Source organism: Gadus morhua, chromosome 20 (genome assembly GCF_902167405.1).
Source record: "Gadus morhua chromosome 20, gadMor3.0, whole genome shotgun sequence".
Lineage (NCBI taxonomy): Eukaryota > Metazoa > Chordata > Actinopteri > Gadiformes > Gadidae > Gadus > Gadus morhua.
The window spans coordinates 8014146-8035837 of record NC_044067.1 but is presented as its reverse complement, the minus strand read 5'-3'; the positions used below and the strand labels follow the sequence as shown (position 1 = coordinate 8035837).

The 21692-nt window shown below is 41.9% G+C and overlaps 2 protein-coding genes across 7 annotated transcripts in view; one reads left to right on the top strand and one right to left on the bottom strand.

The window, feature by feature from the left end:
* The window catches only part of LOC115533225 (glutaminase kidney isoform, mitochondrial), a 31164-nt gene extending 22575 nt beyond the window's left edge, over nucleotides 1–8589 (top strand). For 4 of the 5 annotated variants that reach the window (XM_030343600.1, XM_030343599.1, XM_030343602.1 and 1 more), the window contains 4 exons: nucleotides 5027–5088; nucleotides 5176–5252; nucleotides 5978–6041; nucleotides 6504–8589. In XM_030343600.1, coding sequence (XP_030199460.1) covers nucleotides 5027–5088; nucleotides 5176–5252; nucleotides 5978–6041; nucleotides 6504–6654 — 354 coding nt within the window. In that variant the 3' untranslated portion in view covers nucleotides 6655–8589. Of the gene's footprint in view, nucleotides 1–216; nucleotides 3567–5026; nucleotides 5089–5175; nucleotides 5253–5977; nucleotides 6042–6503 lie in introns of those variants that run through there. The other variant, XM_030343601.1, reaches the window with a different exon arrangement.
* LOC115533223 (signal transducer and activator of transcription 1-alpha/beta) lies at nucleotides 7627–21675 on the bottom strand. Of its 2 annotated transcripts, XM_030343593.1 has the most exons (24): nucleotides 21241–21675; nucleotides 20668–20798; nucleotides 20301–20445; nucleotides 19898–19996; nucleotides 19461–19514; nucleotides 19131–19209; nucleotides 18649–18743; nucleotides 17906–18057; nucleotides 17518–17670; nucleotides 17332–17415; nucleotides 16812–16871; nucleotides 16695–16724; nucleotides 16488–16578; nucleotides 15880–15921; nucleotides 15568–15651; nucleotides 15119–15220; nucleotides 14699–14831; nucleotides 12573–12613; nucleotides 12000–12076; nucleotides 11761–11897; nucleotides 10771–10947; nucleotides 10508–10556; nucleotides 10122–10323; nucleotides 7627–9429 (listed from the first exon to the last, which is right to left on the bottom strand). In XM_030343593.1, exons 2-24 carry the CDS (start codon nucleotides 20796–20798, stop codon nucleotides 9364–9366), a joined length of 2283 nt encoding a protein of 760 aa, XP_030199453.1. In that variant the 5' UTR covers nucleotides 21241–21675; the 3' UTR covers nucleotides 7627–9363. The 2 variants fall into 2 exon arrangements, with proteins under 2 accessions (XP_030199453.1, XP_030199454.1); XM_030343594.1 differs by lacking the exons at nucleotides 20301–20445; nucleotides 20668–20798.
* Nucleotides 21676–21692: the final 17 nt, after the last annotated feature.

Here is a 21692-nt window from a genome sequence, read left to right as displayed (position 1 = left end):
CAGCACCTTGAGACGTTGAGAGAATTGTATCTATACCTTTTTTAAGATGTTAATACACAATATTCTCCTAAGGTAATCGGTGTGAATGGCGGAACCTTCAAATTTTTCCAATGAACCATTAAAAATGTCACTCACAAGCTAATCGATACCACAAAACCCCCACAGACACACACAAACACAAAGGGCAGAGAGACTAACTGTGTATCCGTTAAACAGCTGCCTCCCTTCGGACCCATGGATTACGAGAGCCTGCAGCAGGAGCTAGCTCTCAACGCTCCCCTCTGGAAAAAGATCTGCCCTACTGAGTCCAACCAGGACAGCTCCACCACTATAGTGTATAGGCTGGACAGCTAGGACCCTCCTCCCCCATGTCCCTTTACCTCCCCTCCCCATCCTCCTCCCCTCCTGTATCCCATCTCCCCCTCCCTCACCCTCTACCTATCCCTCTCCTCCTCCCCTCCTCCCCATGCCTGCGGTTTTGAGATATTTATGTAAATTATAGAAAAAAAAGTTATTTATTGCGTTTAAATAGGGGAAGATGTGGTGACTGTTTATATCTCTGTTTTTAATTTCCTTTCCTTATTATTATTATTATTATTTTTTAACATTTCTGTTCAGGGTTGCTATGGACTCAAAGTTGGAATAGCCTGTTGCCTTAAAAGGGGGAAGAACTGTTTCTCTTGGACTGGGACGTAGCTGTTGAGATGTTACACACCATCATGTGGTCGTTTCTCCTCTCCGACTGGTCAATCCGTTCACATTTGTTAGGTTCAATATATATAACTGACCTCACCTCACTGGATAAATGGAATTGACACACACAATTCAATTGTGTGTGTATGTGTGGCAAGGCACACCTGGTCGTCTTCAGTCTTATCACGTCAAAATCCCGGTGCTTTAAAGGATTGTGTTTTCCAATATCACTTTCGTATCGGCGAACAATGCAGATTGGAGTCACTCAATGCAGTGAAGTTGTGTTCATGTAGTCACTGTTTGTATTGCCATTTGTTAGCAGAGTCCAAATCAGGAATTGAGGCAGCCATTTTTAGAAATCATTGAATTAGAAATCAGATTTTAAGGTTAAGGACCCCGAAGAAACAGTCAGAGTTCTGTTGAGCCATCGCTGAAGACGAAAGCTAAAGCAAACGGCATCCAAATGTGGGTGACGATTTATTTTGAATTTTTGTTCGAGTAGAGACCGAATCCTATTTGAAGAGCTCCCTGCTATGTGCCCTGTTCAAATAACTAGATTTTTAGTTCCTACCATTCAGTTTTTTGGTGTCAAACTTCCAATATAAGGCAAAATTCAGACTATGTATGCTTTGGTTATAAGGGTTAGATAAAGCTCTATATGAAATTCCGAGCCCCATCGTCAATTCACATTCCAACATTTGTTCCTTTCCGGTCCACAACCAGGAGCTCAGAAAGGCAGTGAAAACCGATGTTTGGCTAAGCCGTTTACCCCTGGGCCGTGTCTGTAATCTGCATTAGTATTATCATTAATGATAGTTTTGGGATCATTTTGGGATTGAGACATGGGCGGAAGCGTTGACTCATAAAACCCTGACCCAGACCGAAGCAGGAATACTGCCAGGGGCTCGGATAACACTAAGGGAACCCAGAGATGGGAGACTGTCCCCTAGCTTCTTGGCCCTGTTGTCTCCCCTTGTGGCCTAGTCCCTTCCCAGGGTCAGTTGGCAGTGTGGATGGCTAGCTCACCATCCCACACTGAGCTTCTGCTTTAAAGAGACTTATAACAAGAGAGAATTCAAATGAAGTCACTGCTTTGGAGCTTTAGGTTCAATGCTATTGTAGTTAAGGATTGTCTGTATATGAATGGACGGGCGTGGCTGCGGTAGAAGAGGGGATCCTTTTGTAAAGTAGCTTGCTTTACCTGTGCCGGATCTGAAAGTCACGCAGGTTTGTTTTTAATGTTCATGTGGTGCTTTTAACATTGCATAAATATGTACTTTGTTAAGAACTCAATATATCTCAATCTCTATAAGGACGGTGTTACAGATGTGTGTGTGTGTGTGTGTGTGTGTGTGTGTGTGTGTGTGTGTGTGTGTGTGTGTGTGTGTGTGTGTGTGTGTGTGTGTGTGTGTGTGTGTGTGTGTGTGTGTGTGTGTGTGTGCGCTTGTGCTTGTGCTTGTGCTTGTGCTTGTGCTTTTTAAGTTTTTCATTTGAAGTCGGGGCAGGATTGTCAAAAACTGACCAAAAAAATGAAATCGTGACATGTAATTATTATACATCTCTCACATATTATTTACCAAACTTAGCTCGGGCAAACTTGAACTTTTTCAGTGGAACAGCAGATTAAATGTGTTTTTACTTGGTTATTTAGTAAAAGCTTTCATCTAGAGCGACTTACAGTGGGTTCAGTTACATTAAGGAGGCGGTAGGGATCTAGAATTGTTAAGGGTAAGATGCAGAGATCGGGATGGAACCCAGAAACTGTTGCAAGCCGGCTGTGAGTTAAAGAAGCACTTGTCTAGCCCCGCTCTGCATTTTTAATCTCTGCCGGACCTTTGAAACAGTTGGTGTTGTGCTGGGGATATTTAGCTTTTTGTCTATCTGCCACGGTCGAAGACTATATTTATCTTGAAAGCTATTTTCACTCCTGTTTTGTGAAGCGGTTTAACTTTCTGTCTTAAATATGACTTGTACTGACATTTATTTTATTTTTTCATTAAACTGTCGTTATTGGGTGGTGGTACAATGCATTCAAACACTCCCGTCTTCAGTCTATGAAGAAGCATTGTATTCTGGACCTAAAGACTCGATGCTTTCTTTGTTATAGCTTGGCAAAATATATACAAAGAGTATTTGATTATTGGCTCCATATAAAGTAAAGTTATGTAGAATGGTAGGAGGGCTATTGTTGAATAGCACCATTATCTTAACCAAGCTGGAAACATTCTTCATCGAGTAAACCGAATTGACACTTTAATGCACAAAAATCAATCCTACCTCCAATTATATACACACTTACTGGTTCTCACCTGAAAATGTGCTGATTGCTCCAACAACACTGATAAGGTTGGGCCTTTGAACGCAGTACCACTTTAACCATTCTATCAATTTGCATGGTGTCATTTGTCTGAATCCTTGTGCACAAACACACACTTTTGATTTCCATTGTGTCCATTGCATGCTTTTCTGTATGATTTGATGGAATATGTTATGATTCCATGTTGTCTCGATCATGTTACAACTGTCACTTTTGCCCTTTTTTTTTGCTTAAATTCTGATATCAACATCTGGTGACATTGAATTGGGTGTTTCTCTGAATCTTTGGTCTAATGAGAGTTGATTATCATGACATTTTTTTAATGTGCCTTTTCCTGTAACAGTCAACTTTGTTTGTAAAGGGTAGTTGACAGCAAATTCCGAATGTGATGTACTTTAAGGAAACATTTAGACGTTTACAGTTTTTAAAACCTATGCACCAACAGATGGCCACCAATGGGTGGAAACAAGGCAGAGAGTTCAAACTAAGAGTTTTCTGCCTCCTTTTTCCATGTACCAAATACACCAAATAAAAAACTATTATCAACACATATAAATAGTGATAACTGCTCTTTTTTCACTCACTTATTAACTTGGAATTGTTTAACAATAACCCATTTTCTGAAATTTATTTCAGGACTATTTCTCTTGTGTCAGTGTTGAGGCAAATACATACATTTCAGAACTAAATAAGAATACATGGTAATGTTCATCCTATTGTTTCAGGAAATAGCACTTTCCTGAGTAACCTAAGGTACAGTAGTACATTTAGCAGTACACATTCAAGCATTGGTTCATATATTCATAAATGCATGAACTTGTATTTACCCCTCATTTTCCAGGCAAAACTGTTTAATTCATTAGTTTATGTATTTTTAAATGTTACCTTTTGTTGTATACCGATAGAATCTCTAAACATTATTGTTCGCTGTTGGTGTTATATGTAACACAAATGGGTTTGGAATTTTTTAACAAGTTGTTCCTACCATTCAGCCACTGATGCTTGTATAATTTGCCAGTATAACTGATAAACATTCACGCATAACGAATAATTATACCATTCACACAAATCTGTACTTAATTTCTGTAAAGATCTTCTTGAAGAATATATATAGATGTGTATAATTCTCAAATGTTTTTACTATATCCTTGTCACATATGGTGTTTCTCTAACCTTGGTGGAGGCTAATTCATTTAATCGGGTGCTTGCTCTTTTTTGACCTGCCTGTTATTAACCTGTTTCTGTTTTTAATCCGTGTTTCCGTTATGAATCTTCTTTTAGTGTTTCTCCCTAACAAAATTGCCTCTTTCTTTGGCTTCTTCCTCTTTAAGGAATCTAGAATCTAAATCTATCTTATCATTTGATCATGGCAAAATAAGTCATGATTAAACAGGGCATTGGACATCTGATGTTGCGAATGAGTAAAGTAAGGGGCTGCAAAGTCTCCAGATCAATTTTGTTTGTGTGACATTTTAGGAAAGAGGGTTTCGGTCAACATTTTTTTCTTGGCTTGCCACCATATCAATACCATATTTTTGTTTCAAAAAGATTGTTGGCCTGCTTTGGTCTAGAGAATTTAGTGATTCCCAGGGTAAGTCTCACCTCGTCTGCGGTTGTGGGGATATCTGAAGTATTTCCATGTGTATGTATGTGTGTCTGTGTGTATATATAAGGCCCTAGGCCTATATAGTCATACTTGAGTAAGCCTAATTTTAACTTGTCTAAATCAGAGCAGACGGGTAGAGTTGACGTGGTTAAGGGTAATTGAACCATCACTTAACATCCAAACCATAGGCCAACTCGTACAGATTAAACTGATATCAACCTGCTGAAAGCCCTGGTTTGACATGAAATACTCAAGCCTACTCTTCTCATCTTTATAACCACTAATCTTTTCTTTTTTGTACTAACTATGACGACTTTCCAGCAGTTTCTGGACGATACAGAGAAGGACTTCTTGTTTAAGAGTTGTTGTCAAACTATTCTCTACAAATGGCTCTCTGTTGCCCCCTGCAGGTCAAGTCGGTTATTAACCTGCTGTTCGCTGCCTACACCGGAGACGTCTCCGCACTCAGGAGGTGAGGCGGAAATAACGCTTAATCCAAATATCTATAACATTTCTCTGCAACATGAAGTCTGATTTAAGTGTGTCTGTGGTTGTGTAGGTTTGCTTTATCGTCGATTGATATGGAACAGAGGGATTATGACTCCAGGACAGCTCTTCATGTGGCAGCTGCAGAAGGTAATTCAAAATTATCATAATCAATGTAGTTATAATTATAATCATCATACATATGATATAATATGTTTAATTGTCATATAGCATTACACATATTATATAATATTTATAATGCTTATTATAATATGAGTATAATGATATAATCCATCATCATTACTGATTGATTATTTTAGTTGTCGCTTTTACCGGACACACACACACACACACACACACACACACACACACACACACACACACACACACACACACACACACACACACACACACACACACACACACACACACACCTCAGAGGAGTCTTGTGATTGGATCGCTCACTCTAGTGCCATTCCCCATAAGACCTGCAGACTTTGAGCAACTCCCTCATTTTGGAACCTGTCCCAGAAAAAACAGCACACAAAAAGCCTGCGATTTCATGTACTTCCCCAGCGGGGTTTTGTGATTGGTTTGCTCCCTCCAAGTAAAAATTGTCTTGCGTCAACGTGACCCTTTACGTTCCCCTACCGGGAACGTGACTTCTTTCCTACACAACACAGTCAAGGCAGTGATCCGCAAATGTTAATAGGTATTGGGCAGGTAAATTGCCCCGTGCACATTTCCCAGACTATCGATCTCTGATTAAATTCACACACGACCCCATACAGGAAATCTACCGGAAAATTGACTGCATGTTTGAAAGGGGCTTAAGTTGGCCTGAAATCCCATAACTGTGTGTCTGCTATTCTCAGGACATGGGGAGGTCGTGCGCTTCCTGTTGGAGGCGTGCAAGGTGAACCCCGTACCCAAAGACAGGTAGGACCCTCCCTCTTCCACTTCCTGTCCACCTCGTCCACTTCCGGTCTGTCTGCGTTTGTCGATTTCGCTATTTAGTCATTCAGCAGTCGCTTTCACCCGAAGCAGCTTTTAAATTTTTTGATACAGAAGGTGTACTATGGTGTTGGGGGGAAGAACAGTTAATTGAGTTATTTTAATATATAAAATATGAATTTACATAAAAGAGTGAAATACAGAAAATTATATATTTGCACAGAAATAATGTAGATGGAACTAAACTATGTAACAATAAGTGTCTCAGATGCTGGAATATTGCAAATTGAATATGAAATATTGAGATGATAATTGCAAAATAGGGGTTTGTGATTAAAGATAGTATGAATAGTTAAAGTCCAAGTTGATGTGACTAATATGAGTATCTTTACAATAGCATATTATTAACATTAGGGTTTTTATCCTGGCCTTCTCCCTTGACCCCAGGTGGGGAAACACTCCAATGGAAGAGGCGTTGCACTTTGGTCACCACGATGTGGTCACTATCCTGAAGGACTTCCACGAGAAATACAATCCAATCGCATCAGACACAAACGCCAAGGAGAGTGCGGAGAAAAACCTAGACGGTCTGTTGTAGTACCACCCCCGGGCCACGAGGTGGCGGCGCTGTAGCGCCGAGAGATATCGCAGTAAAATGGACCAAATGAGTGCTGGGTTATTTGGAGTGGGTCTGTATTCACAACAACGGTCCATCTCTCTCAGAGAAGACGAATGTTCGTTGTTGGTCGTTTTTCGTTTATCATTTTGTTTGACAGGGTTTAACTGGTTAAAAATAGAGACAATTATAGAATATACATTGTAGTTTGTCATGAGTTCTCTTTCAGTAATGTTATAGCTTTCCTGGATGTGTTCTGCTTCAGATGTGACCTTTAACTCCACGTTTTTTTATGTGTGAAGGAAATGCACCAATACTATTGGAAAGTAATCGTACACTATTATGAAACTATATAAGATTAGTACATATTTATTGTTATTGAACCACTGAACTATCAGGATGTAGATCGGTGTCCTCTTCCAAATTCGGTTCTAGAGTGGGTCAACTGAACAGTAGCTTTGTCACACCCGTATATCGGCAGTCTGATGTTTCGTATCGTATACTGCCCGTTCACGTACACTCTGTCGTGCAATACAGGCACTCCACTGCTTTTTTAGATGTGCAAGGTAACCGTGATTCAACCAGATGAAGTCGGTTTCTCTTATAAGGGAAAATCCCTTGTGTAAGCTGCTCAAGTCGTCATCAAATCTTGAACTAGAATTAAATGACTGTATTTAACTCATTTAAAATTTGGACCGACGCTTGATAAAAAAAATAAAAAATCTTTGAAGTACACATATTACTTAATCTGTTCAATGAGATTCCCCCAGGGATGGCAAACACCAATCCCGGATATAAAATTGTTGTCTGCTAGTGCGTAGATCTAACATTCCAGGTGTTTTAGTCATTTAAGGGTGTGCCTTTTTGTTATGCTCTGAAACAGACACAGCTGAGGCATATACCTTAGAAAAGGATGACATTTGTTAAACAGCAGTACTAGAAAATGAGGACAAGCACTTTTAGAATCAGTTTAATTTACTCTCCTGTAATACATCAATACAATAAACAACCCCTGAATATTTATTAATCAATAAATTTGACAAAAGCAACTGATTCCTTTCACTGAATGTAAACACTTTTAAAGATGCCATTTTCGGCTTTGGTTTGTCCGTGCTACCTGCCTCGAACCAATCACAACTCGGAAATTATTGATAAGAATGAGAACCAATTAGCTGGCGTGGTTTGACGTCCACATTTTGATCAGTTAGAAACCGTCTTTCCTGAATTCTGGAATCAGGAGCCAAATTAGTAAGTCAAGTGCAACAAAAAGGGCTACATGGACAACATTACGCTGCAGATGTGATTCTGATCACAACTAGCAATATGGCAATACAAGGCCTCTATCACTGCTGTGCATCAAATGGTGTGTGTGTGTGTTTACTAGATGAACGTGCATAACTATGTTACATTTGTAACTAGCTTTTGTTAAGTCTGGGCTTGAGTGAAATGATGGGGACAAAATTGTTAAGGTCAACTTTAAAAACAAATACATTATTGTGTTAATTGTGAATCCTGTATTACAGAATATCTTACATTGAAGCTTATTAAATGCATTAATTGCATTCTGTTAAGGCAAAATTTATAGTTGATATTGTGCAGCCATACCTTTAAAATGTACTTCTTCGGAGGTTAATATAATCGATGGCGTTAAAGATGCATCTGAATGTTATTTTGAACTTGTAGCTTTAAATTAATTGTTTGTCTGTTTTATGGTAATGTTTTGTATCGTTGATAACTGGCTTGTGACATTTTTGGATGATTAAACAATAACAAACTGAATAAGAAACGGAAATATCAGAATGTTAGATGTACAGTATTCTTTGTTTTTAGTTCCTGAAAAGAGTGTACAGTACAGATGTCATTTGCTTTTGGAACATATATTCAACGTTTATTTTAATAAACAAAAACTAAATTGCACCTTCATTGTTTTTTTTTTTCTGTCTCAAGAGAAGTTAAAATACACAAATCAATCAAACCAGAGAACATTATCAGAATCCTTCGGATTGCACATTTAAAGCTTCACCTACGATATAACGAAGCGACCAGGAGATGATATGATTATAATGATATGGAGTACCACATCAGTTACTTCCTATTTCAATCTTTCTGCACATTAATATATTCACTGACAGCAAAGGAAGAAAATAGCACATAATATTTACAGTACTGCAGTCCATCTGGGCTCGGATGCCTACCCAAACGTTTCTAAGAACCTTAAAAATGCACAGCCCTTAAAATGGCAACATTTCAAACAAATATTTAAGAGAACGTGGTATATTTGATAGAATTAAATGGTTAACCCCAAAAATGTTGTTCTTCCTACAAGGCAGTTGTTTACGGACGTACAGCGACCCATAGAGGTGTGTGGTTGATCACTGGTGGTAATGGCTGCATTCAAAGAATAGATGCAGATCATGTTAAAGCACAAAATACTTTTCTGTTGAATGAATTCAAAATGGGAGATCCCTAGGTCAGCTGAGGAATGCGCTATGATGATTGATTTATGTTGGATGATTTTTGGTCAGTAGCTCATTAAAAATTGTTCTCTTCGAAAATGTTACAGTGTGGAACAGTTGTCCGTTACAGCTGAGAATACCGATCGAGAAACCCGATCAAACGGTCGACAGGTGATAAGGTCATCACCACGGAGACAGGTTGCCCTGGTCGGTCCAGTCCACGTCTGATAGCAGCTCAATAGTTAAGCTGGAATCCATGCAGTGGTCCACCCATGTCAGACAACTCAGGGAACAGCTCCATCTAGGGACAGAAGCAAAAGAAAGACTGTAATCAAATGATGCGCTGCAGCGTACAATAAGATACGTTTAAATTAGTGCTGTCAGTTAAACGCGTTATTAACGGCGTTAACGCAAACCAATTTTTTATCGCACGATTAACGCAATTCTTTTATTTTTTATTAAAAAAATGACTTTTTTTTCTTTGCCTCAAAACAAAGAAGCAGTAGCCTGACTGCTATGTTCAAGGCAGTATGTTTGTTTGTTCATCGTTTAATTGCACTATAGGCATTTTTTTTGTATCGTCCTGTTTTGATCAGTATATGCCAATGTGTTATCAATAAAAAAACATTTGCACAAGGCAAGCCGATGCATTTCTTCATGTTGATAAGAGCATTAAAATGAGAAAAATTAATGGGACTAAGAAATCAAGGGATATTTAGCATAGAAAAAAGAATTGCGATTAATCGCGATTGCTCGCGATTAAACATGAGTTAACTATGACATTAATGCGATTAATCGTGATTAAATATTTTACTCGCTTGACAGCACTAGTTTAAATACTTTGGTTTTTCATCCCAGGTGGGAAATGTGTGTCACTTCAGAACTACTGGCGGAGAGGGCTAAGAATAGATTTTCTTTATATACAGTGTAGTGTGCGAATATGCAACAAATCAAAAAGCATTCTGCTTCTTCGGGGCAGTTCAACTAAAATACCGTAGTGTCGAAGTCCTTGTTTCTGATGATGCTGTTGATGTTGATGTTGGGGTCCATCGTGTTGATGCTGGGGTCCATGTTGCTGAGGCTTGTGTCCATGTTGTTCATGCCGGAGTCCATGTTGTTCAGGCTGGACTCCATGTTGTTCAGGCTGGACTCCATGCTGCGGTTCTCCTCAGGTGAAGGAGGGGGAGTAGGGTGCCTGGAGAGCAGCAAGCAGCCAAACATCCCTTTACCATTTAGTCCATTATGCGATCAGGAAGCTTTTGTTTTTTGTTAGGCAAATCTTCTTGGTCTTCAGTATACAGCTTACCTACTGACTATTGTACTATCCTGCTCACTGCAGGGTTTAATCATGAAAGTTAGACGCGTTTTATGTCACTTACACTGACCAATGTCCGGAATTCCTCAGCACATAGCCGTCAGTGTTTTCTGCTGTGGTGAGAAAAGGTCAAAGGTCAGTTTTACGGGTACATCGTTTTTCAGTTCCCATGAATTGATCTTAGCCCCTTGCTAATCTGGATAAGAATCAAGAAGCTGCGTGTGCTACGCTACACGGTTTACTGTGATATCGTAGCGCTACTCTTGGAAGAATTTAGACAATAGCTGATTGGCTGTCTGGCCAGAATGGGGAAGCTAGCCGTGCTACCTGGTTTGGTGTAGTACGTCCCGAAGGCCTCGTCCCTTGGGGTGTCTGGGTACAGGTAGAGCAGAGGGTTCACACTCCTGCTGCTGGGGTCTGTGAGACGGTAGTGTCGGAGGATGTCGGCCAGGTTGCTGATCGAAAGCTCCTTTTTGTAGGGCTCCACGGCGTGAACGCGGGCCGCTGATGGGGGCACAAGCAGAGGTCAAAGGAGAGGCAGGGCACAGGTTTGAGGTTGACATGTCATCATGTCATTCAGCAGTCGCTTTCCTCAAACACAGCTTTCAGTTAATCTCAACCCATTAACGATCAGGTCGGGGTTAAGGACTCCTGCTCAAGGATTCCTGCAGGCATACTGTGGACATTTGAACCACGTAGGACCTCGGCTGTATTAGAACCCTGCAGTAGTCGGCTTAGCTCAGGAGGTAGAGCAGGTGCCTTGTAACCGAAGGGTTGCTAGTTCGACACAGCAACACTCAGCTCATAGCTGAGTGTTGCTGTAGAAAGCTGAGCAACACTCAGCTCATAGCTGAGTGTTGCTGTGTCCCTGAGCAAGACACTTAACCCTAACTGCTCCTGACGAGCTGGCTGTCGCCTTGTATGGCTGACTCTGCCGTCGGTGTGTCAATGTGTGCATTAACCGATGTAAGTCGCTTTGGATAAAAGCGTCTGCTAAATGCCCTAATTGTAATAGAAAGGTCTAATACACTCTAGGGCTTGTACCTGAGAACTTTGAAATTTCCTTTTATAAAAATACACAAAATGTTGAAATAGAGAATGTTATAATCGAAAATAAATACAAATATATTTCCAGCTCTTTCTACAATTTCTATAAAACATTTAATGAATAAAATATATATACAAAATAAATAACTTAGTTTAAACTCGATTATATTAGTTTGGAGATCGTAATGGAGATCGGAAAAATCGAATTGCGATCAAAATTTGATTAATCGCACAGCCCTAATAGGCTCTTTGGGATGTGGCAGGACGTACTGCCCGTGGAGTGGTCCACCCAGCTGAAGGTGATGGCTCCCTCCTTGGTCTCACTGAAGCGCAGCAGGAAGGTTCCATGGGGCTTGTCCTTCAGCAGCACGATGGCTGAGTCCCTACTGATGAAGCCCATGATGTGCCTGATGATATCAATAATACTCAATAACTATGCTGTAATTCATTAAAAATATGAATGATTTGAGGTGCGAGTGTGATCCAGCGACGTTCTTCAGATCTCTTACCCGTCACGCCAAATCGACAACAAGTGATTTTTAATCAGGCTCAGAATGCCCTCGATCCAAACCCAGGTGGCGTCACACTGGCCGCAGACAGACATAGGCAACGCAAGGGTTAGCATAGCAACAGCAGCACAAACAAAAACACAGAGGTATGAAGTCTGAAAGGCATCAAGGTCACTTTATCATTGAGATGTGCGTTCAATCCTGTATGGCTGGACTATTTCTATGAAGATCGGACACTCATGGTCACAAACAAGGGTTGACATGTGGTTATTACTACAAAGTAGGCTAAGTAGGGTAGGAAATCCAAAGTGTGGGATCGGTTTGACCCCAGGAAGGGTTAACTCTGCAGGCAAATATTTAATTTGGCCATCCCTCGTCGACCCCAAACAAGAGTTATCATTTGAAACATGTATGTAGTCCAACCCGAGCCACATAGCCTATCTCAGTGTTTTCCAACCTGTGGTACGCGTACTACCAGGATACTGTAGGTGGTACGCCAGAGTTTATTCTTGAAATCGACAAATTTATAATCTCAAACCAAATTCAACAGAAGAGGACATGAGAACAACCTACCTTGTAGAACTTGTTCCAGCTGACAAGGCCATCGGTCTCATCTGAGGAAACAGTGCGACATATGTGAGAGTGAACGCGTGAATTAATCTCCAGACTGAGATCGCATTTGCTGGACGTGAAAGTGTTAACATTGTGCCACATAATCCCTTAACGAACGGTTTGATCAGGATACGATTGCCACCCGTAACCATCTTTAATGGGGCATCCCTTTTCATTCTGAATGAAAAGTGAATTGGTTTGAAAGAAGTGGGCTTAACCTGGCGGCGGCTTGGAGCCGTTTTTAACGACAACAAAGTTGGCTGCCGCTGATGTAGAACGGTCTGTTGACTACGCTATCGAGACAGTCCCATGACATGCTATTTGATGTATTCTTTAATATAGGTATTAGTGGACAACTAACACAGTATTCAAAGACGTTCCCGAAATTCAGCCGTGGTGCAGAGTTACACCCACCCCGAGCCAGTCGCACATTGAGCTTCCCCCAAATGCGCTGTTTTGGTGTCTGTAGCTATAATGCTAATGAGGAGGAGCGAGGCGGGTCAAGGAGGAGGGTGGGGGTGTGGCCCTGAGCAGTTTGCAGCCACGGTACCATGCGCTCTGTTTACAGTGGATGTATCGCAATGGCGAGGCGCACACAGCCTTTAGCCGTGTTCTGTAAATATTGTAGAACACACGGGAGTCCTGGAGCTCTATATCTAAATATTATCATATAGCCTACATAGATATCTATATCATATAATATATATTATCACGGCCAAAAGCTGTGTGAGCCGATATTATGAATCTCAAACGACCGCGTTGGGTTCTCCGACGTTCCTGGTTCTTCAACGTCCACATCAATGTGAAGTAGACTGAACCGCGACAAGGAGGAGAAATCGATCGTTGCCGGGCAGCGCTTAGGCACCTCCGCGGGGCTCAAGCGGGAGACATTCGCCGCCAACAATCCCTTTCTCCTCCATGTCGTGGTTCATGTTCTTGAGGGAGTCAAAGCCAAAGTTCCTTCCCCCCAATTCATTCTCAACCTTGGCTGAGATAACCCCCAATACGAGTCTCGTTGTAGAAATACCAGAGACGAGAGTCCGACGTGTTATGCGCCATAACACCAAAAGCAGAACGGTTATCCAAATAACAAGGAAGTGAACAACACTTGCGTTACAGTCCTGGAGCTCTATATCTAAGTAACATCATATAATACATAGATATCTATATCATATAATACATATTATCACAGCAAAAAGCTGTGTGCGCCTCCAGACGATATTATGAATCACAAACGACTTTGTCAGGTTCTGCGACGTCTCTGGTTCTTCCACTTTCACATCAACCTGAAGTCGACTGAACCGCGCGCTGCCTGCTGCCGGCTGCCCGCTGCCGGGCGATGGTGCCTCACGGCAACCGGCGGCATGTCGCAGTTCATGTACTTCAGCCAGTCAAAGCCAAAGTTCCTTTCCCCCAATTCCTTCTCAACCATGGCTCAGATAACCCCCACAACAGTCTCGTTGTGGAAATACAAGACACGTCAAAGAACCGACAAGAAACACTTGCGTTACAGTGTGTGTGTTCACTTCACACACACACACACACACACGTGGCGCTCGCACGGTCGAGTCTCATTGGCGGGCAAACGTCTCTGGGCGGCCCAGGCAGAGTAAGGGGAGGAGCATGATGACGTTTAGGACGTCATCATGCTTGATGACGTCCTAAACACAGACATTCCAAATCAGCGCACTTGAGCCTCCGTTTTTTCCAAAGGCGAGCAGAACAGCTAGTGCTCGTTTTATACCAAACGCAAGTTTTAGCCACTGGGGGACCATAGGCAGGCTAGGGGAACTCATATTTATGTTAGAAAACCTCATAAAGTGAGATTTTCATGTCATGGGACCTTTAAAGAACTGGACGTTATTTTTCCAAGAAAATAAGCACAAATGACAGAAAGAAGTCTCTTTCTCTTCGCTCAGTGCTGCGTCGCACGTTTCGTTGCTATGATTGGTTATAGGCCTATCCATTTGCGTCCAGAGACGTTACCGCAACGGGTGCAGGCGGAAATCGAAAATGATTCAAGAGGTTCCAGACTAATTGCAAGTCATCTGGCGTCGCCAAGCTAACGTTTCCCGGGGCGGACTCACCCACAAACTTGTCCTTCAGCATGGCTAGCTGCTGCTCATCAAGGCCCCGTTCACTCATAGCCTGGAACTGCCAGCTTAGCACCTCTGAAAGTTGTGGCCAGGTTACAGTGGGCGGGGTCAGGAACAACAGATTCTAAAGGAAACAGAATACAGGATGTTGACAGAGCTACTGTGGTAGCTAAGGGGCCACCGGCACCTTTGAAGACCCTTGGGTAAACCTTTGTAACGTAGGATGTCGTAGTGCCATTGTAGCATGACTTCCTATCATTCGGAACATCGCTGGTTGAAGACCAGGTCAAATATTGTATGCTTGGAAAACCCTTTGTTTTCTTCTTCTTTTTTTTTTATGAGTCCGGAAGCAGGAAACAAAGCCGAGCAGCAGCCTTGAGCCGGTCGCACAGTGACGAGAAGGAGACCCACCTTTGGCTGGAGGTCCGCCGCCATAGCGCTCCACAGGATGGACGCCCAGGCCCCGTGGCCCTGGGCGGTACTGGAGATGACCACCAGGGGCAGCGTGCTGGTCTGCACCAATCAAGAAGGGTGAAACAGAGGGAAGGGAACAGTGTGAAACCCCAGGGATGTATCATGAGAAATCACCTGGGGAGACGGCACAGATCCCGGGCAGGAAACCAAAAACCTGAAAGAGGGCAGGGGTCCCGCCTCTTTCCCTGGTCCGTTACGGAGAGTTTTCTATCTCTAGTAAGACTATTCATCTAATGTCTGATTTGTGAAACTAGGATTAGCCAAATCTCGGTACCAATCATTTTTGTTGTGATGCCTTTCCACCAGACTTGATTTCATCAAAAACATGACTTGCTAACTCTTAACCCCATCCTAAGTTACGGCCAGAAATAACTGAGCATTCTCACCTCTACCTCCATCCTCAGGCCTGGCAGCTTGAGTTCCATCACACACGTGATAGAGTGCAGCTCCTCGGTCACGGCCAGGAGACTCTGGGGAAGAAGGACACTTTCTTACCCCTGGGCTGAACCCTGTCTTGGCCCAAAGCTAGGTTAGGAGTCAACCCTGGTCTAACCATAGAGTGAAGGCAAAACAATTAATATATTTAGGGGTCTTGGATCAAATCATGCCTTGGGTCAAAATGATTTTACAAACATTAATTAAGTGTTTTGCAGGTATTTAAAAGCTACAAAATAAGGTTGGACAGAATTTTAACGTACTTCAGTTTGTCGCTTGCTTTTATATTTTTCTTCCACAAGTACCTTGAGGGGGGGAAAAAACCACACATTTTGAACATGTTATACCATTGCATTCGTCTTTTACTTCAGTCCCGAATGAGATTTAATGATGTACATGTTTTGTCTTACATTCAGAAGAAAGAAAAAGTAGGTGATTAGCAAGTCCATCAGCACAAACAAAAGCTCAAAGAGTATTCTTTGATAATACTCAAAGCTTCATATGACCTTATTCATGGGGGGGTAACCTTCCTAAAATCAAGCCCTCTTTAAGCGCTTGGGAAGCGGGGAAGCGCACTTTAACAGGGATGTTATCTGTTATGTTATTGGGGTTCTGGGTCGGTACCCCAATGTCTTCAGTCTACCTGCAGGCAATCCTGGGCCTAGCTCTAACCCCTCAAGCTCACTGATCATCTTCGGTTCAAAGCTAAAAGACTAGTGGGCATTGTACAAGTACATTTTGTTTGTCCCCGGGGGCCAATAAGATTGCAGTAGACACACAACAGGATGGGGAGTGGAAGCCAGCGAGATAGGTAGTGACATGGTACACAGAACAAACAAATACCAAGAGATATAGTGAGGAAGTAGAATACCAGGCGCTCAAACTGTGCCACCAAGCCCGTCTTCTCATTAGCATCCATCATCTTACTCACTCCCTTCGGGTTGAAGTTGAACTTCCGGAAACTAGGAATTCACATAAATATATAGATGAGAAATGTCCACTACTGTAATCTATCAAGCAATGTATTAATTACTATATAGTTTACCATTTTTTTTACCATTATTATCTTTTTACCTACCCGTTGACCGCTCCAATTTCATCAAAATCCCTTAAAAGAAAGATAGCATGTGAAATGATGACAAAGCTCCGGTTCACAAAACACTTAAGATTGTATACTATAAGGCCTCTTACGTACTTGTCGAAAATCAGAGTAACTTTAGGCATCCAATTAAATGAGGAGTGATTCACCAGGAACCTGGGGAAGGAATGTATATATAATATTTTATATTTCTCTCTCTTTAATCTTAATATTATAGAAATCAGTTAAGGCCTAGGGCAAGATCCAAATCGCAGGAGCTGCAATTTTATGAAGGGGGAACCTTTTGTACAATTATAACAGCATTTTAACTGAAGGACAGTAGTGCGGCAGAGATGTCCTGGCGCTCACATATTTTCTCCAGATATATATAAGATAAGTAAGATAAGTGTTGGGTACATGTACACCCGATAAATTGTTAAATGATTGTAATAATTCTTTCAAAAGGAAAATCATTCCCACTACCCATTCTTCGACACAATGCTTTGTATTGTGCAGATGTTGTACCATGAGTTTGTTCAACGATATCTCTGCCAAGCTACCATGGTTGTGATCCACTAAACTTGTCTGTTAGATACACCTAGACTAGGATGGGACATGGGAACTTATCAGCCCTTACCTTGTTTTGACTGAGAAGCGCACGTTAGTCTTGAGGATCAGAGGTCTCTGAGCAGAGTTGGGCTGTTTCTCCACCACCAGAGCACTGCAAGGCAACACCACCCCTCAGTTACTTTATTCACTCCCAAGAAAAGGGTATGGCACGAGACCCTTCACAGGCCACCTATATAATATATATAGTCCTCACTTTTTCAGGAGCTTTATGAACAGGCAATGTGCGGTCTTCTCACACTGGGTCCTCAGAGACAGGAGGTCACTGGGTGGAAACTGTAGGTCCAGTTCCGGCAGCTTCCTCAGCTGTTGGAGCTGCTTGTCCAGAGCTAATGCGGCCGCCATGAACCTGACACACACACACACACACACACACACACACACACACACACACACACACACACACACACACACACACACACACACACACACACACACACACACACACACACACACACACACACAGGAGGTGTGCTTATTCAAAGTCATCGAAGTTAACACCAGCCCAGGTCTACATGGTCAAGTGCTTATTGAGAGTCATCACACATCACAGCCCGAGGTCATCATGAACATATGTAAGGTACCAGTTCTGCAGCTTGTGCAGACTGGTGTCGATTGGAGCTCCGATGCAGGCCTGCTGCTGTCTGAGCTTCCAGCTCCTCAGCTCCTCATCCACCACCCTGGACACCACCTGCTCTGCCAGCTTCAGCGTGTTCCCGATCAGGTTACACACGTGCTGCACAGCCATCAGACAAACAAATAGGTTAATACGTTTTCATTAACATTTATCGGACACTTTCATCCAAAGCAACTGACATATACATCAATATTGGAATAGCTGCACAAAAGGCCCCTTCTCACCTGAATGTTTTAAAATGCCAGATCAAGTTTTTCGGTAAAGGTAGCGGTTTCGGCTTCTCAAAAGGCTTGACTTTCTGTCTTTTTAGCGGAATGCTACCATTCACAAAGCACTGGTAGTACCGTTCTATCCATCCATCCATCCTTCCATCCATCTATATATATATATGTGTGTGTGTGCGCTTTTGCCATTAACAGTTACGTGCCAGACTTTTACCGGCAATGTTACAGCATCTTATGCAGGGAAATTGGGGGAAACGATTTGCCTGCATTTTGATACTGGCTAACATTCCCATTATGATGTTAAATTACCGGCACAGTGTGCTTCTAAATACTTTAAGCTCCTCTGATGTAAATCTGTACAAGCAGAGGCAATGTGTACACAAAATGGCTGAGGTCAGTTCCAGATCCACGGGACAGTAGGTTCACACAGATCAGAGAAGTAAAACCAATGTGTGTGTGTGTGTACCAGTCTGGCTTGATTCAGAGCTTCGAGCATTCGGTCTATGTCAATCTTCCTCATGTGTAGTTGCAGGGAGACTGGTGATCCGTTCAGCTGCTCCACTGGAGATGACAACAAACACACCATAGCAAGTAATCGCTAACCATCATAAAACGTGCGGAAACTTGTTTACATGCTAAACGTAGTGCTGAATCTCTGACCACGCGCAGGATGAATTCATACATTTAATCGTTTAACATGACATGAACATTGGATGCTGTTCAAGGTATCTCGTAGCTTAACCACATTTGTGTGTACATGGAATTATAAGTTACTCAATTAAAATGATTGTCTTAAATCAGATTTAGATCTGTTAGTTAGCGTACATGTAAACATACTAATTGTTTAAGTGCTTTGGAATTGGTCGAAATGAAAAGGGGCATTAAGAGTTTATTTATTATCCTTATAATGGATGTCATAAAAATCAGCCCCTTTCAATCCTGTTGTACCTTCGTCTTGCCACTCTTTCAAGAAGGAGTCATGCTTTCCGAACTGCTCGTCGATTGACTTGATTTTCAAATCAGCCATCTGCGCCAAAAGAAAAGGATATGGTTATTAAAAATCTTTTTTAGACACTGAATAATATGGTTGGTTTAAAATGGGTTGTACAGTGGTTAATGTTCAGATCTGTAAAAATGGGGTAACAGGCCAAATTAAGTTTGGGAACCACTGTAATATAATTCCTAACCCTAACAAGTGACAGTATCCTGTATTCAAAATCTGATGGTCCCACAACCATATTTACATAAGTCTGTGTCTATATAGATCCAAAATACTACCTGAATTTTCTTCTGCAGTTCAATGATGGAGTCGTCCAGCTCTATCTGGCATTCCTGGGAAAAGAGATGTTGACGTATTTAAAAACGGACACCTGCCGTGATCCCATGAAGTGAATGAATCACTGTGTCCTGAAAAAAACTATTTCAATAAGAAAAGGGGACGAAAGTCGATTATGATTCAATCACATATTCATCTCCCAGCCCAAAGGTTATTTGTTTGAACCCCAATGTCCGCAGTCTTCAAACAGCCTTGAGACAACCAATTCAGCCGACCCATCCAAGCCAAGCAAAGAAATGATAATAACCGTGTTTTTTTATATTGACAAAATAAATGCAAATAATTATATGGGCGGCACCCTTATAAGATAAATAAGAAGATGGGTGGGTGAGTGGGGGATTAACTCACATCGGGCCAATCACAAACTTCCCGCACTGACCTGGAGATTCGCCCTAGTTGATGTAATGATCTTCCGCTCCTCTGACAGACATCGAGAGAGGATCCTTGCCATGTGCACTGGGTTCTCCTGGAAGCGGGCCTGAGAGGAAGAGACAGCACGGCTCTTAAGATAGGCCGAGCAGAGCCCCGGCGCCACGAGGCCACACCTGCCCCTTCAATACCCCGTCGCTTTATTTGCTAAACTTCAAGTCTTTCGCAAAGCGCTGATCGTTTATTTTCCACTGGCTAGTCTCGAAAAAGGGAACTGCATTACGCATCAGACACGCATTTATTCCTACATAACACAACTCAGGCTACATATCCTTGCTTGAGGATATTTTTGGTCTGATAAGAGAAAGGAGGACACGAATTGATAACATGTGGAACGGAAGCAGTTGGCCTACCCTCGCATCGTTTACTAGTTGTAAATAGTTGGGTCCGCCTAAAATGTTGTTCTGTTGCACAAGACGGCTGTAGTGTTCCTCAACCATGTCCAGCAACTCATCATAACGAGCCCTGGAACGTCCCTCATCCTCTGCCACCGATTTCCTGCAATAGCACAAAACAAATCCCTTGAGAATCTTGTAAATACCATAACTGAAAGAAAGATGAAATATTACAACTCTGTTGTTAGTGTCCTATTGGAACAATTTAAGAAGGGTCTCTGTCTTTCCAGTAGGAATTGTTCATATTCTTAACAAAAGATTTGAAAAATATTTAATCGAATATAGTTATGTTTTTTTGTTTTTTTTTGGAGTAAGGGTCCTTTACCAATCTTGGGCCTCGATCCAGGCGCTCGCAATGCTTCGGAATTCCAAGGGGAATTGTTGGTGGACATACACCTGGATGACCTGGTTCTGATGCTCCGAGTCAATGTTCTTCAGCTCCTGCCACTGAGCCATCTAACGACGAATATGAAAAAACATCCAAATCCGTTTAAATTTAGGTTGAAACATCGTATTCACTTAATTCGTAGGCCTATAATTCGTAGAACTATCCCGTTTGTTTATTTCTGACGTCACGGCAATCGAAGTTGAATGGCAAAAGTGATTTAGGCCTAACTATTCTGTCGTCATCTTATTGTATTGTATTTTATAAATGTATATGTGTAAAACTGTTCCAAATAAACATTTGACAATCACAATAGATTCTTGGTGTAAGTGCATTGGATCTATAGCCGTGCTGTATTGTTTAATGTGCTTGGGGTATAAAGTTCCGGGTTTTTGATAAGGCTACGGCGGTGATGATAATACATTCCTCCACATTTAAAATCCGAGTACACCTATTAATAGAGCAGTCATTCAATATTCTGACGTTCTCAATTCCCAATATAAATACACTTACCCTTGCTTTGTGATGAATCCAATGGGCATTGAACGCGCACTTTGCGTTCTCTGCGAGTCCGAACAGCCTGGACCAAACAGCGTGGGCTGGTGTTCCCCAGCCCACACACCGTGGACGGTGTTCAATGAACTATTTGGCCTATTATATGAACTATTAGGCAATTGATTTGAACCATTAACGATGTACCTTCTTGTACGTACTTCAACTCCTCCCACCTACTCCACTCTGATCCTCACACGACTTCAATAGGCTATACAAAAAAAATAAAAAAAAATCCCAACGCCTAAAGTAAGCGCGGTGCCTACTTCTTAAAGTTAAAGTTATCGTCTTGATTCCGTGCTGCCCAGTAAGATCGGTGGCCACTTGAGGACTGCTCTGCACCGTCCACTGCTGTCACTAGGCTGGTTGAATGCGCAGCGCACTTCTAAATGCAACCAGAGGAGGAGCGACTT